This window comes from Pongo pygmaeus, chromosome 5, assembly GCF_028885625.2.
Source record: "Pongo pygmaeus isolate AG05252 chromosome 5, NHGRI_mPonPyg2-v2.0_pri, whole genome shotgun sequence".
In the NCBI taxonomy this organism is placed as follows: domain Eukaryota; kingdom Metazoa; phylum Chordata; class Mammalia; order Primates; family Hominidae; genus Pongo; species Pongo pygmaeus.
In genome coordinates, this window is record NC_072378.2 from 142550189 (window position 1) to 142566920 (window position 16732).

The following is a 16732-nucleotide window of genomic DNA, read 5'->3' on the forward strand; positions in this document are numbered from 1 at the left end:
TTGTTTTGGGGGGCAGCTTAACAGTAGGTCTCAAAATGAAACAGGCACAGAAACTATGACCCAGGAATCTCACCTCTTGGTTCCCCTGGGAACTCTCTTGCATTATGCCTAAGGAGGTATTTTGCAATTCAGGAGTTTTACTATCAATCTTCATTCAAAAACTTCGTTGCATTTTGTTGTTGCATTTATGCACAACAGTTGTAATGAAAATTTGAGAGCTACCTAAATGTGTTTTCGTTAGCATGATGCATTCATGCTGTAGAACATTAGCACTGACACAGATCTCCAGGACATATTGTTGAATATAAGGGGTAAATTACAGACATTGTATGTATACATCAGTGGTAACAGCAGTTACCACCAGAACTGTTCACAGTTCTTATCACTGGGGAAGCTACTAAAATTATGGTGACAGCTATTTAGGTTTAGCCTTATCTCAGTTGTTTTTATTAACTTTTTAAAGAGAAGGTATATTTATTCAAAGAGAGAGTATATGTAAAATTACTATAGCAATTCTTTCTATAAATCTCAGTTCAAGTCTCATTTCCCACTATCCCAGCCCATTTTGTATATTTTGTCAGTATCACTTATTTGGCACTTGGCAGGTGCTCTTGTATATATGGTTGTTTGCTGTGTACTCTGTCTTACCAATTAAATTGTAGGTGCCTATGACAGCTTAGGACATACCTAGTCCTCTTTTTTTTTTTTTTAACATAATACCAAAAGAGAAGGCCTTACTTGATAAAAAAAATTTATCATTATGAATGTCTTGCATTCTTTGGATAATATTTTTGTGCTTTTTAGGTTTATAACTTCCATCGTAAATCAGTTTTATTTCTAAATTTACTTGAATTTTAAATTATTAGCAATTATATTTTAAACACATAAACATGGATGTTTAAAAATGAAATTATTCAAATTATCTTACTTTTCTTTCTAGGTCGTTTATACGCAATGCAGACTGGAATGAAGATCGATAGTAAAACTCCTGAATGTCGCAAATTTTTATCAAAGTTAATGGATCAGTTAGAAGCTGTAAGTTAAACACTGATCATTTATTTTCTGGTTATGGTTAAAATACCATTTTATTCATTTGCGTGTCTGTGTTGTCATTTTAGTTCTTTCCCTTGGCAACAATCAAACAATGCCATTATACCTGAGGAAAAACTAGACATAATTTTTTTTCATTTATTTGCTGTATACTTCCAGAGGGGTTATGAGTGTTAATTAAAGTATGTTCAAGTATCTTTGCATATGCCATCATATCTTGTTCCACATTATTATAGATGGCCTTTGGCTCATCCTTTTATAAGTGAAAAACCGCTCCTTCTTTTTTTTTTTTAATTGAGACAGGGTCTAACTCTGTCACCCAGGCTGGAGTGCATTGCAGTGGCGTGATCTCGGCTTGCTGCAACCTCCACCTCCCAGGTTCAAGCAATTCTCTTACGTCAGCCTCCCAAGTAGCTAGGACTACAGGCACACGCTAAACGCGCCCGGCTAGTTTTTTTGTATATTTTGGTAGAGATGGAGTTTGACCATGTTGGCCAGGCTGGTCTCAGACTCCTGACCTCAAGTTATACACTCACCTCAGCCTCCCAAAGTGCTGGGATTACAGGCATGAGCCACCATGCCCGGCCATGAAAAACCCTAACCTTCCCTTGCAGTCACGTGGGTGATTAATTTGGGAATCTTAATATTTCTTAATGAAATAATGGGCTGTGTATTTAGTGAAAGGAACAATGAAGGAAATGATGCCAATTACTTATCCTTTCTTCCTCCCTCTCTGGGGTCCCAGGGCAAGATATTCTTATGGTTTAGGCATCCTTCCCTCCTAGCAGGAATGTGGTAGGTGACTAGTTAGTCACCTTCTTGAACCTAATATAACTTCACAGATCACTGTAGAGGTACTTTTTGAGAAGTGCCTATTGGATTGGATGTCAGTGCATAAAGAAGGCGGTGCCAACCTTAGTAGTCACACTTAGTAATGAAGACTCTGTCCTGTAACTCCTGGACCCAGCCATACCTGGTTTCTCTCTTAACAAAGTCAGGTACACTCATTAATTCATCTCCTCCAAGACTGTTACATTAATAGTCGTGACTTACTTTTTATTTGCTTATTTAGATATCCAACCTCAGGAGAATTAGAAACCTATTCTATCAGTTGTATTATTTTGCTTAGAGAAAATTTAGGCAAATAAAAACCAAAATGAAAACACTTACACTAGTCAGCCCAGAGCTTTTTATTGTTTTCATTGTTTTTATGTATTGTTAGGAGGTTACAATTCAAACAAGACTTAGGCGAAGACAGAACTTCTACCTAGTTGTATAAAGCAGCCATGGGCAGTAGTGTTCTCTCTCACTTGGTGTGGCTCTCTGGCTTACTGACTCCTGTCGTCTGCTACTGTTAACTACCCAAAATCAGCCTCATGGCAACACTGAGGAAATTCAGCTGTTCCTGGAGCCTATCTGGCCTTCCATTTCTACAGCTGCTTCTATGGATACAAGATAAATTTGAGTACTCTCTTTTTAGGGAATGGGTTGGGGGAGAAGGGAGAATGTTTCTCACACATAGCAGTATATTTGTAAAATCCAACTCTAGCATTTTGTATAGTATAATGTCTCTTTATTAACTTCACTGTGTAGCAGTAGTAGCTCAGATAATAGTTCTTGGATAAGACAAAATTCAAACAGTTTTCTGAAGTGTAAAATCATATTTATAAAGGGACTCATCAGGAATTTATCACTATCTACATTAAATGACAGGTAGGATAAATTTATTCCATGGTGAGGGCATACTATGTTTGTATTACAGTTTTAAAACTTCAAGTATATTATGTTTTTGCTGTCAGATATTTTCTGATGAAGATGAGATGAAGTGGCCTACTCTCACTAAAATTATTCTACAATGAAATCTGCCTTTACAAATGATTTTGCAGTTTGGATACACAAATTACTGTTATCTGTGGGGATTTTTTTTTCTTTTTTCTCTTCTTGTTCAGGGTAAACATAGATAAAATTTCCTTAAATTTCAGCATTAAATCTCTTCTAGACCATAAGTTATTCTGTTTAATTATGAAAGTATTTACTTTGCTGATTTTATGAAAAATCCCGGGGCTTCTTTTAATTTAATTTTTTACTTAATAACATCTTTGAAAAAAGCAGTTTTTAATTAACTAGTGTGATGCTCAGATCTGATACTCCAGAGAGTTATTCCTGTATTGTAGTCTGAGTAAAAATTAGGAACTTTTTTTAAATGCTTTAAATTATTGTGTCTATAGAAAACGGCTAAAAATTTACAGATAGAAGTTGCATTGATTGCAGGTATATATTTGTCTAATTTTTAAAAGCTTCCACAATTTGATTCTGAGTTTGTCATCTTATACCTTACTTTGAATTAGATCTTTTTTGTTTTTCACACTACGTGCTCTGAGAGATATCATCATCATTATTATTATTATTATCATTATTATTTTGAGACAGAGTTTCGCTCATTCGCCCAGGCTGGAGTGCAGTGGTGCGATCTCGGCCCACTGGAAGCTCCTCCTCCCAGGTTCATGCCATTCTCCTGCCTCAGCCCCCCGAGTAGCTGGGACTACAGCTGCCCACCACCATGCCCAGCTAATTTCTTTTTGTTTTTTTAGTAGGGACAGGGTTTCACCATGTTAGCCAGGATGGTCTCAATCTCCTGACCTCGTGATCTGCCTGCCTCGGCCTCCCAAAGTACTGGGATTACAAGCGTGAGCCACTGTGCCCGGCCGAGAGATATTATTTTACGACATGATGAACTTTCTAGCCTTTTTTTTTTTAGATTTGACAGAAATTGAAATGGGAATAAATTAAAATTTTAAGTTATATATGCCTAGAAATTATTTTCTAATTCTATTTTTAGGGTAACTTATAGTTTGGGTAATAAAACATGATTTTGAAATATTTGATGCTTCCTTCACATGGATAATTGGATATATTATCTTTTTATGCTTGGTTATTTTGATTGTTAGAGCTAAATTATATTTTCAGTTTATCATAAGTGTGTTTCTTCAAAGTTGTAAGCATTGGATTTTGTTTTAAATGCATTGGGCTGAGGCATAGCAGCTCTTTTTGCAAGATTTCATTGATAACATCTTTTATTGAAATGAATGTAAAATAATTTACTTAAAATGATTATTAGAATTGTTTGTAATTAAGTCAACACTTCTAAGAGTCCAAAATCATAAGCTATGTATCTGATTTTATTTTAGCTAAAGAAGCAGTTGGGTGATAATGAAGCTATTACTCAAGAAATAGTGGGTTGTGCCCATTTGGAGAATTATGCTTTGAAAATGTTTTTGTATGCAGACAATGAAGATCGTGCTGGACGATTTCACAAGTAAGTAAAGAGAAAAATAAAAATTATTTTATTAATTTTGTAACTGTATAACCAAAATTAACTAGTTTTCTCTGGAACACTTTGTAACCTGCTGATTGATTTAGGTTTTTTTAGAAAAAATTATCAAACCTCATGGTGATTTTAGGTTACAAATTCTGGCCTTTCTCTTAAAAGAAAATGGCTGAAAGAAGAAATACCCAGGGCAGATTTATTTACTTAGTAAATATACTCTACTTAGCTGTTTTTTAACATTTAGTAAAATCTGAGTTGATTTTAGCCAAAATCACAGCCTCGCCTAATGATTTTGATTTTGAAGGTACCCACCCCAGTCAATTCAAATGATTTATCAGTATAATATTTACATGTAAAGAAATACATTATGGTTTGATATGGAGTCAGATAATACTATAATTACATTTTTCTAAAGTCAAAAACATACAAAAAATCTTGCCGTAGCGCATTTACTTGTAATGTGAGCCTTGTTACTTTCTCATAGTAACAGATTAGAAAACCATTTTTGTTATTTTCTTGAAATCTGATTTTATTTAAAACATTAATTTCAGAGTGCTTTTATAAAGATAGGAATTTTTTTTCTTATAGCTAAATGACAAAACTACATTTTAATGTGTTTCATATTTAAACTAGACTGGCTCTCTTTTCTCTTCCAGAAACATGATCAAGTCCTTCTATACTGCAAGTCTTTTGATAGATGTCATAACAGTATTTGGAGAACTCACTGATGAAGTGAGTGTACATTCTTTATTGTCTTGTTAGCTGAAGATCAGTAATGTTTCTGTTTATCAATATTGTTATTGCATTGTTTATTTACAGCAGAATGTCTGTCAGAATTTAGTGCAAGCAAAAAATGTAATTTTGCATTTTTTATTAGCCATTTTTAAAAAGTAAATTATTTCCAATAATATATTTTAATTTTGTACTAAGTTCTCTATTTTTATTTTTGTGTTTGTTTTTTGAGACAGTATATTGCTCTGTTGCCCAGGCTGGAGTGCAGTGGTGTGATCTCACCTCACTGCAGCCTCAGTCTCCCCGGGCTCAAGCAATTCTCATGCCTCAGCCTCCTGAGTATCTGGGACTACAGGCACAAGCCACCATAACCGACTAATTTTGTATTTTTTGTAGAGACATGGTTTCACCAAGCTGGTCTCGAACTCTTGAGCTCAAGCAATCTTGCCTGCCTCAGCCTCCCAAAGTGCTGGAATTACAGGTGTGAACCCCACTGCACCTGGCCTGTAATAAGTTCTTTAAATCCAGCGTGTATTTTACACTTCAGCATATGTGTGACTACTGTATTGGACAGCACAGGTTTAGAGTTTGATCTTACTAAATATTAACATATTACTAATCCTGTATGTTGTTAAGTTTTTACACTGTAATTTGTTGAACATACTTGAGGTAGAATCATTTTTTTTTTTTTTGAGATGGAATTTTGCTCTTGTTGCCCAGGCTGGAGTGGAATGGTGCAGTCTCAGTTCACTGCAACCTCCGCCTCCCAGGTTCAAGCGATTCTCCTGCCTCAGTCTCCCTAGTAGCTGGGATTACAGGCGGATGCCAAGACACCCAGCTAATTTTTGTATTTTTACTAGAGATGGGGTTTCACCATGTTGGTCAGGCTGGTTTTGAACACCTGACCTCAGGTGATCCGCCCACCTTGGCCTCCCAAAGTGCTGGGATTACAGGCATGAGCCAACGCACTGGGACTGGAGGTAGAATCTTTTTGTGACTTTTTTTCTGTTTAATTGCTAGTCAGCATTATTGTTAATGGTTTGTTTCCCTTGTAAAATGCATATAGGACTTAATATTTTATAACATACTTCCTGTTCATTTTATCAATTTGATTCCCATAATGACTCTAAGGTAAGCAAAGCACATAACCTTTGTATACATGGGCAAATGGGGCTAAATGACAGATTTACTACTTTAAGTTGAGTATTATTTTCCCCATAACAGCCTTTACCATTCATGTGGAGAATTTATTTTCTGAGAGGGAATATATTAATCTAGAAACAGGAAGAGTTATAAATGAGATTGATACGTATGTGTTATATGAGTGATTTGAACACTATGGGCAATGTTGTTTTTTGTGATCGAACTTTTTTTTTCAAAATGATGAGGAGCTCTTAGTAATGTCCCAAACAAAACAGAGTACAATCACTGTATAAGGCATTTTTGTAAAAGATTGTATAGCAAAACTGCAAAAAGTTATTTTTTTGTTTATATTCAAAATGAAGTTACTCTCTAAGCTTGATGAGTATAAGCAGGGGTTTTGCCAGCATGAAAGTTGTACAGGACATTTCAAAGTTGTGACAAATGAAGGACTTTTTTTTTTTTTTGTGAGACTGAGTCTCGCTCTGTCACCAGGCTGGAGTGCAGTGGCACAATCTTGGCTCACTGCAACCTCTACCTCCCGGGTTCAAGCGATTCCCCTACCTCAGCCTCCCAAGTAGCTGGGCCTACAGGTGTGCGCCACCACACCTGGCTAATTTTTTGTATTTTAGCAGGGACGGGGTTTCACTGTGTTGGCCAGGATGGTCTGAATCTCCTGACCTCGTGATCCACCTGCCTCTGCCTCCCAAAGTGCTGGGATTACAGGCGTGAGCCACCAAGTCCAGCCAGGACATTTTTTTTGTAATGTGACTGTCCCTTTTATTTCAAAACATGGAGCAATTTTGGCCCTTGCCCACACACTGCCAGTAGCATTTCCCAGTAATTGAGCTAACCAGAAACCACCTGAGATATTTCAAAACAGCCCTACCCTAGGGTATGGGGCAATGCCCATTTAGAGCCACTGCTCTCAGATATTTTATACTCTTATACAGAGTCATATAAAGGAGAACTGATACCTGGAGTGTGAAAACCTGAACTGTTACTCAATGAGTATTTCCTTTTTATATTCTGATGGCCTTATGGATCCACCTTTTTAACTCCCTTTTACCTCATCTCCTGTTATTAATGATCCAAATTTTCTTTTCTTCTCTGTTTTACTAGTGTGAGGCACTATGCTAAATACTTGGGGATACAGAGGTAATATAAACATGACATGATGGAAAGCTTTGAGTGGTTCATTAGAACTTAGGAGAGTACCAGGTAGGTGAAGGAGAATAGTAAGAATTCAGATTAGAAGAGTAAGTCATAAGCCAGGTCAGACAGATGATGGAAGACCTACAATCTTCAATTTGTATTTTTGAGTAAAGAACTATGCCTTGGGGTGCTTTGTATAATAGGAGTCTGTACAATGAACTGAAGTGAGGGAGAACTACAAAACCATTTGACAAAAAAAAAAAAAAGAAAAAAAAACTGGTTGATGATTAACTGTGGGCCTTAGTTGAGAGGTGGATAACAGTACATGATGAGTTGTTTTTGACTTGAGAAACAATAATATATTGAAACTAGATTTTAAAATTTGAGGTGCAAGTATGACAGCCAAAAAGGAATTACCAGAAGCCTCTTGGAAATAAGCAAAAGACAGCAAAGTAGAGGGGACAATTCAAGTTATAAGATTAGACAAACCCTTCAGGTAAGTGGATTGTTTTCAGTGAGAGAGAAGATGACTAAATAAATACCCTTTGTAAACACCTATTTTTGCAATGTAAGAGGAAGAAGTTAATAAACACATTTGTAGATGTGAATGGAAATTCAAGATACCAGAAGAAAGGATCATGATAAGGCAAAGTAGCAGCTCAGAATGCCACATGGTTTATTGTGCTCTGGGCCTACAGGCGTGCGCCACCATGCCTGGCTAATTTTTTGTATTTTAGTAGAGACGGGGTTTCACTGTGTTGGCCGGGATGGTCTTGATCTCCTGACCTCATGATCTGCCCTCTCCTATTTCTTATTTGGGGAAGCTACCTTCCCCTATGTATTTTAGAAGCAAGCACATAATCCTTTAAAGTCATAACTGCTGACAATGGTGAATCCAGCTAACAGGTAAAGTAATAGTCATAGGAAAAAGAACAAAATTTCCAGAAATCTTAAGTGAGTAATAGTTTCTCTTCACTTAAGGAATATGTAACACTTCCACATACATAAACTACATTAATTTATCTGTATGTCAGGAGAAAAATCTAGGTTTACTTTTAGCTACCATTAATGAAGAACCAGCTTCCTTAATTTTTTGAACATAGTAACTAGGGAAAAACTGTAAATGAGGCCAATGAGAAGGCTTCATGTGAGATTGGGGTGATGGGATGGGATTTGTTTAGATATTAGGGTTACTAAAGGGTAAGGGTAAAGGGATTTTTTTTACCCCCATCTCACTACCCAACCTGCTCCCTAAGCCGCTTTGCCTTGCACTGGTGCTAGAATAAAGTAGCGTCTTTGTTGGTGGGTAAGGGATTCCAGATAGTTGGAGGGGTCTGGAATGGGATCCCACACACAGTCCCACCTGGATCACTGCTTAGTGGAGCTGTAGGAGCGGGGCTGCCCCCACGCAGACCTACCTGAATGGTAGAGCCACTGGCAGCTTGCACCCTGAGCCTGGAAAAGGTGCAGCTTTCAACTCCAACCTGTGGGAGCAGCCACAGGGGCTGTACCTTGCAAAGCCATAGGGGCAGAGCTGCCCAAGGCCACCACTTGTACCAGTGTTCCCTGGATGCTGGTCATGGAGTCAAGGATTATTTTGAAACTTTGAAGTTTAATGTCTACCATGTTGATTTTTGGACTTGTGTGGGGCCTATCTTGCCTTTTTGGGGGCAGTTTCTCCCTTTTAGAATGAGGATGCTTACCCAATGCCTGTACCACCATTCTTTCTTAGAAGTAAATAACTTGCTTTTAATCTTACAGGCTCACAGGTGGAAAGAATGTGCCTTGATTCTTAGATGAGATTTTAGACTTTTGAGTTGATGCTGCAATGAGTTAAATCTTTAGGGGACTATTAGGAAGGGATGATTATATTTTGCAATGTGAGAAGGACATGAGATTTGAGGGGGCGGGAGCAGAGGTGGAATTGTATAGGTTGGATGTTTGTCCCCCCCGAAACTCATGTTAAAATGTGGTCCTCAGTGTTGGAGGTGAGGCCTGGTGGGAGGAATGGTCATGGGGGTGGATCTTTTATGGATGGCTTGGTGCCCTCCCCATGGTAATAAGTGAGTTTTCACCCTGTTATTTCATGTGAGAAGTGGTGGTTTAAAAGAGCCTGGTGCCTCTCTTGCTGCCTCTTCTGCCTTGCGACACGCTGGCTTCCTTTTGCCTTCCATCATGAGTAAGAGCTTCCTGGGCCTCACCAGAAGCCAAGCAGATGCTGGGCCCATGCTCGTACAGCCTGCGGAATGTGAAGGCTCTTTTCTGTATAAATTAGCCAACATCAGGTATTCCTTTATAGCAGTGAAAACAGACTAATACAAGATGTAAACAACCTGAATAATCGAAGCCTTCTGTGTGATATCTGTACATGATGATTTGGGATATTCTAATTAAGTTATTTTTACTTAAAATTTCATCCCTTTTCAAAAAGGCCACTGGTTTACAAGATGAATTATGCAACTTACATAACTAATTCATCTTATTTTGAGCTTTTTTTCCCTGCAGTTCGTTCTTCTGTCATTGAAGAACCTACAGGAACTTCTTATTTCCTAACACTGCAAGTCCAAGCTCCTCTGACAGATTTTCAGGTTTTCTGTCATGCTCCATACTCTGCTTGCAGCCCTATTTGCCAGTCCTACTTTGTAGACCAGGCTGCTCACTCTTTTCTCATTTTTCACCTTTGGAAATGTGTTTTTAGCCGGCTTTGCCTAAGTTTTATCTTCTCTTCAAGTCTCACCTACATTATTCTAGTCCTTACATTAATTTCTCCATTCTCTCATCTCTCCCCCACCTGTATTTGGAGTTCTAACTTTATGAATATTATACTATGAATGTATTTTCATTTTTGTGTATTATATTTTTGAATAAATTATATTGCAAGTACTTGAAGAGGGGGCTTTGTCTTCTTGATTAGTTTCTGCTTGAAAAGTTGCTATAGTGTTTCATTTTTTAATCTGTAGATGGAAAAATGCCTTACACTTGTTTATATATAACTTATTATATTTCATAACTTTTCTAAAATGTAATAGATCTCATTTACTCAATGATATTTTTCTTGATCATTTCTTGATTTTTTTTCCTTTTAATTTCGTGTCATTACTCACTTGTATAAAACTAAAATTTATTTTCTTTAGTCCTTCAACATTTTTGTTTTTTTATTTTTTAATATTTTGTCTGCCACTATTCTATTTCTCAGTTATCTTATCTCTATTTTAGGTATATGTATTTAGCTCTTTTAACTGTGCCTTATTATCATTCCATCACAGCATTTTAATTAAATTTGCCGTTATGTAAGCTTCTAGCTCTGTTGTTACATAAACTGTAGTTCTCTTGGAATCAGTGCCCAGTTTTAGTTATAGAGTCAACATAAATATTTTCTTTTTCTGCTATAGCATCTTGTGTAATCTGTTTGTGGCCAATATTATTGATAGGCTTCCTTTCATTGTATTTTAGATTCATTTTACTACTAGCAGTGTTTGAGGAACAGATAACATTTTACTGTTTTTCATTCATAATCTTTGGTTAAGATTAATACTGCCAAGTTAGGTAGAACATGAAAATTACAGGTGAAAGATAATGCTATTCTTATATATGGAGTTTTTGCTATTTGAGGGAATGAGATGGGTATGTTTTCTGCCCTCATTGAGCTTATGTTCCAACCTGGAAAGAGAAACAGAATAACTCTGATGAGACATGATGTATTAACGAAATGTAGGGAAGGTATGCGTTGGCAGTACCTAACATTAGCCTGGCACTATGCTTAGACACCTTGTTTCATCTTTCACAACTCTGAATTATAGTGAGAAAACTGCGGGTCAGAAAAATATAAAGTACTTGGCCCCAGATACATAGCCCAGGACAATGTTTCTCAAACTCTCTGTGATAAAGGTTCAGCCTTTTTTTTTTTTTTTTAAATTTTCAATTCTTTGCAGATGATTTTGTAAAATACAAATGCAAGTAATAAATGAATTACAGAAGAGAAAATTTAAAAAGGCATACAGATAGATATACAGCCTAATATGCTGTGTGTGTTTCAAATGTTTCTAAATCCAGTTTCAGTATTACGTTGTCACAAACTCGTAAGCAGTTTTGCAGCAGTGTTTCTGGGACCACATTTTGATTGGCACAGATCTAGATCTTTTTTGGATCCTGTTATGGTCCTCCTTGCTTGAAAAACAGGGCTGCACATTTACTTAGGCAATAAGGCACATGAATAGCTGGCTGTGAGAAGGTAGTCTGTTTAAGGGTATCCATGTGCACTGGAAGGTTTCAAAGTGAGCAACATCTTATTATTAGCCTAGAAAACCATGGTAAAGCAGAGATATTTTCTAACTACAAAAACATTTATTCCTTACATACACCACACTTTTTTCATGTTCTTACTGTATCCTGAAAGTCTCATTCTTAGCAATTATCATAATAGATAAATATGAGAGTAGGGTTATGTCTAATTACAGTAGAAATTCCGTGTGACTTGTACTCACTTGTATGGTAATTGCCAAGAACAATGTCTTACACCTAATTGATGAGTTGTAAATGAATGAAGTATTTTTTCATACAGTATTAGTATAAAGTAGTTAAGAGTGCAGGCATTGGGCCTCCAAATTCTATTATGTCACTCCATAACTGCATGACTTTGGGTAAGTTAACTTATGTAAGCCTGTTTCAACATACGTAAGATGATGAAAATTGTAATACCTGTTTTGTCAAGTTGTCATGGAGATCAAGTGAGGAAATATATGTAAAGCCTTTAGCAAAGTGCCTAGCATGTAAGTGCTTTAAAAAAATTAGCTCTTGCAGATTCTAGCAGTAGTAAGGAGTATAGCTTGAGAAGGCCCATAGGAAGCCTTTATGAACTAGGGTAAAAGATAAAAACTTGAGTTTTCAGAAAGGAGATCAGAGAGTAAGGTTACATTAAAAAAAATATGCTAAATACACACACAAAAAAATCAGTTCGTGTAGTCCATTCTAAGTACTAAATGTGTATTCATTGCTAGTTTTAGCCTGTAACCTGAGTTTGAAACATAGCTCTATCATATAATAATGTTTAAACCATGTTTTAATAATATTTTACTGGGCTGTATTTAGAGAGGTTGTCAGCAAATACATAAAATTTTTCATGGAAACTATCCTAAACTGATCTGGCTTATATATTTACTTTGTATTTAGATGAGCTTATTCATGGGCATTATGTATTATTGCTACTGTATTTGGGAGTCTAACGTGTACATTTGGAGTTCCAAAAGGAGAGTAGAAAGAAAACGAGTACAAAAGATATCTGAAGAAATAATGACCACGGATTTTCCAAATTGAGTAAAAAAAACAGCTACAGATTCAAGAAGCACAGTGAACAATAAGATTAATATAAAGGAAGTCACACCTAGAAACATTGTAGTCAAACCACTGAAGTCTAGTGATGGGAGAGAAAATCTTGAAAAAGCAGCCTTGAGAAACAATGTGTTACACACAGGGTAACAGTGTTGTGAGGGATAGTTGACTTCTCATTTTTTAAAAAGTTGGAGGCCAGAGGATAATAAAATGACATATTTAAAGGGCTGAAAGAAAAAAAAATAAAACAAATGAACAAAAACCCTGTCAACTCAGAATTCTATATACAGCAAAGCTGTGCTTCAAAAAATGAAGGTTTTAAAAAAACATTTTTAGGCAAGTTAACTCATTGCTAGCATGTCTGCACTAAAGATCCAAAGAACTAAAGAACAGCTAAAATGAAGGAAGTTTTTCAAGCAGAAGGAAAAGGATACCAAGTAGGAATTTGATTTACAGGAAGGAATGAACAACACTGGACATAGTAATGTAGGTAAATGTAAAAGACTATATATTTTTCATTTCTTTAAAAGATACATGTCTATATTTGTAAAAATTATTTTAACTATACATATATATTTGGCAAACCCTAAAGAAGGCAGAGAAGGGGAAGAGAAGGAAACATAAACAGGTGGGCCCAATGCAAAACACATAGCAAATTTTAGACCTAAATACAGCTATGTTGTTACATACCATAATTGTAAATGGACTAACATCCAAATTTTATAGTAGAGGTTTTCAGACTAGATTTTTTTTAAAAGCAAGCCTTAACTGTATACTGTTTCTAATAGATACTGTTCAAATACAAATATAAATATTTTGAAAATGAAAATATGGAAAATATGCTTAATGCAGTTACTAAGTAAATAGAATATCAAGTGGCCATAGATAAAATAGACTTTGAGTAGATGTGTTACTAGAAATAAAAGGGGACATTTTATAATAATAAAGGGGTCAGTTCATCAAGAAGACAATACAGTTACAAATGTCTGTGCACCTAATAATAAGACTTTCAAACTATATGAAACAAAAATCGACAAAAAGAAAAGAAAAATAAGGAAAAATTCATAATCATAATTGGAAATTTTAACACCCCCATTAGTCATCGATAGAATAGTTTTTTAAAATCAATAAAATAACACGAATAACGAGTGGCCACATAAACTGTTGTCTAGAATGTGAAAAACTAAGAGCTTTCATACATTGCTTGATGGAGATGTTAGATGTTATATCCACTTTAGGAAAAGAGTTGGCCATTTTTTTTTAATGCTAAACATACTCCCTTTTACCCAGCAATTCCTATTCTGGTTTTTATCCAAGAGAAATAAAAACATATGTCCTGAAAAAGACTTGTTCAGGAGTGCTTACGGGAAGTTTATTCATAATGGCCCAAAGCTAGAAACAACCCTGATGTCCACCAACAGGGGCACTGGTAAACACATTGGGGTATTATATACAAAAAGGAACTGACTGCTGATATAACCTACAACATGGATGAATCTAGTAGACATTATGCTGAGCAAAAAAAGAGCCAGAAGAATACAAACTATGATTCCCTTCATGTACATGTGTGTGTACATGCACGCACACCAAAGGAAGTTGATCTGGGAAGGGATATAGATAGAAGTATGGTTTACCCAGGTATATTAATCTGTTTGTCAAAATGTTGTGCACTGAAGATGTATGCATCTCAGTATGTTCATTTTACTGCAGAAGTTAAATATTGAACTATTTTGTTGATAGGTTTGGTTTATCTTAGTATGGGTTGGCAGTTCTAAACCTGCTTATTCTGTATTCTAGGAGTGACCAAATGATTAAATATATTGAGGGAGACAGTTTTCTCACTTTTGGGGAATTTAGTTACAATGGGGAATGAGAGAAGACTAGATTGTGTTGTGCTGTTAGGTTGGAATTGTTGTAATCTTCTTAATTCATGCTTTTAAATATATTACACTAGATGAATAGATATATAGGTATAATATGTATACTATAGTTTGTGTATCTCTATACTCTCCTAGGAGCAATGATGCAGCAGTAGCAGTGAGCACACAGTGAGCATCCCTAGTGCCTGATTTTCTATTCTAATTTTATTCTGCATACGGAACCAGGACTTTCGTAAAAAATGCTTAATCTAGGGCTAAGTCCAGGAAAGCTACAGATAAGGCCGGACCTTCTTGTGACAGAAAGGAGGAAAGTGTTATCATAATCATAGGACCCAGAAGCTGACTTGAAAGGGTTCCCATTGTCCAAGCCAGGGACAGTTTGGGCATAAAAATAAGAATGATAGTAATGGATGATAATTCATTGAATAAATTAAGAATCTGTATAGGTCCAGACTGATACATATGAAGAAATAAATAAATGAATAAATAATAGAAGAGCAGAGAAGGCTCTTTGTCATAGTATTCTAACTATATACAAATAATGATAAAATTAGAAAATTATTAGTGGGCTTTAAAAGTAGTAAGTGGAAAGTTTGATAAAAAGAAGTATATTTACATGTCTCTGAATATCTTAGCAAATTGCTTATTGATATCACAGGAAAATAGTAATTCAATAATGAGAAAACTTGTCACACATCTCTTTAGGCCAAGTCATTAAACCTAACACCACTAATATTGGGACAACTCACGTCATGTGCATCCTAATAAGATGATCTGGAAAAGACAAACATCGCTTCAGTGATAATGCTTCCAAAAACGTATAACCCGAACGTAATCATGAGGAGACATCAGACAAATCAATAGACATTTTACAGCTTGGTTGGTATTTTTTTAAAAAGTCAAGGTCAAGAGACACTAATGCTCTTTAGATTAGTTCTGGGCCTGGGGGAAAAATAACTGCAAAGGACGTGATTGGGACAATTGGCAAAATTTATTGGGACTGTGGATCAGACTGTGTAAGTATTAAATTTTCCGATTTTTGAGATTGTCCTAGATTTTGGAAAGTGCAATGAAAGGGTAAGGGGGACACAGTGTCTTCAATTTACTCTTAAATGGTACAGAAAAAAATAATATATATATATATATATACACACACACAGACACACTTTTTTTTTTTTGAGACGGAGTCTCGCTCTGTTGCCCAGGGTGGAGTGCAGTGGCGCAATCTCACCTCTGCAAGCTCCACTTCCCAGATTCACGCCATTCTCCTGCCTCAGCCTCCTGAGTAGCTGGGACTACAGGTGCCTGCCACCATGCGCAGCTAATTTTTTGTATTTTTAGTAGAGATGAGGTTTCACTGTGTTAGCCAGGATGGTCTCAATCTCCTGACCTCGTGATCCGCCTTCCTCGGCCTCCTGAAGTGCTGGGATTATAGGCATGAGCCACCGTGCCCGGCCTGACACACACACTTTATATATATATATACACGTTTTATACATTTGTATGTAGAAGTAAATTGATAAAACAAAAATTAAATAGTTGGAGAATCTGAGTAGAAGATATGTGAGAGTATGTTGTGCTATTTTTAAAACTTTCTGTAAATTTGATGAAAACTGTATTTTTTTTTTTTCCAAAAAATAATTAACATTGGTTTCTTTTCTTACCCCAGTAGATTAAGTATTAAACAGTTACCAACCATACCTTGTTTGGAAATCTTTTGTTTACTTGGAACGTATATTCCAATGTTATGATATTTTAAAAATAGAGGAGTTATATTTAAGTTTTTGTGTATTAAGTTATAGTTATGATTGGGGGTATAGTTTTACTCTCCCTTTTAAAAACTTGTTTGATGAAATTATAGTTGCTTTGAAAAATATAAAAGGATTAAAATGTTGAATGAATATCAGGAAATACATGTAATCTGTGACTATAAATATTTCAGTGTCTGAGTCATTTTGATAATAAATTTGTTTAATATGTTTTTCAAGCATTTCTCATTATACCACGTCTCAGTGTTCTGGGAGTTATGTGGAAGTCTTGTTTATATAATAACTTGGGAGGTTGAGGGACTAAGAATATAAATGTATTTGTGATGTTGCCACAAAGTTAGAGATTATTA

General features: G+C 35.8%; 1 protein-coding gene across 1 annotated transcript in view; it reads left to right on the plus strand.

The window, feature by feature from the left end:
• Window positions 1-16732, plus strand: part of VTA1 (vesicle trafficking 1) — a 70785-nt gene that overhangs the window by 18059 nt on the left and 35994 nt on the right. The window contains exons 2-4 of the mRNA XM_054491674.2: window positions 941-1035; window positions 4239-4366; window positions 5035-5110. Coding sequence (XP_054347649.1) covers window positions 941-1035; window positions 4239-4366; window positions 5035-5110 — 299 coding nt within the window. The remainder of the gene's footprint in view (window positions 1-940; window positions 1036-4238; window positions 4367-5034; window positions 5111-16732) is intronic.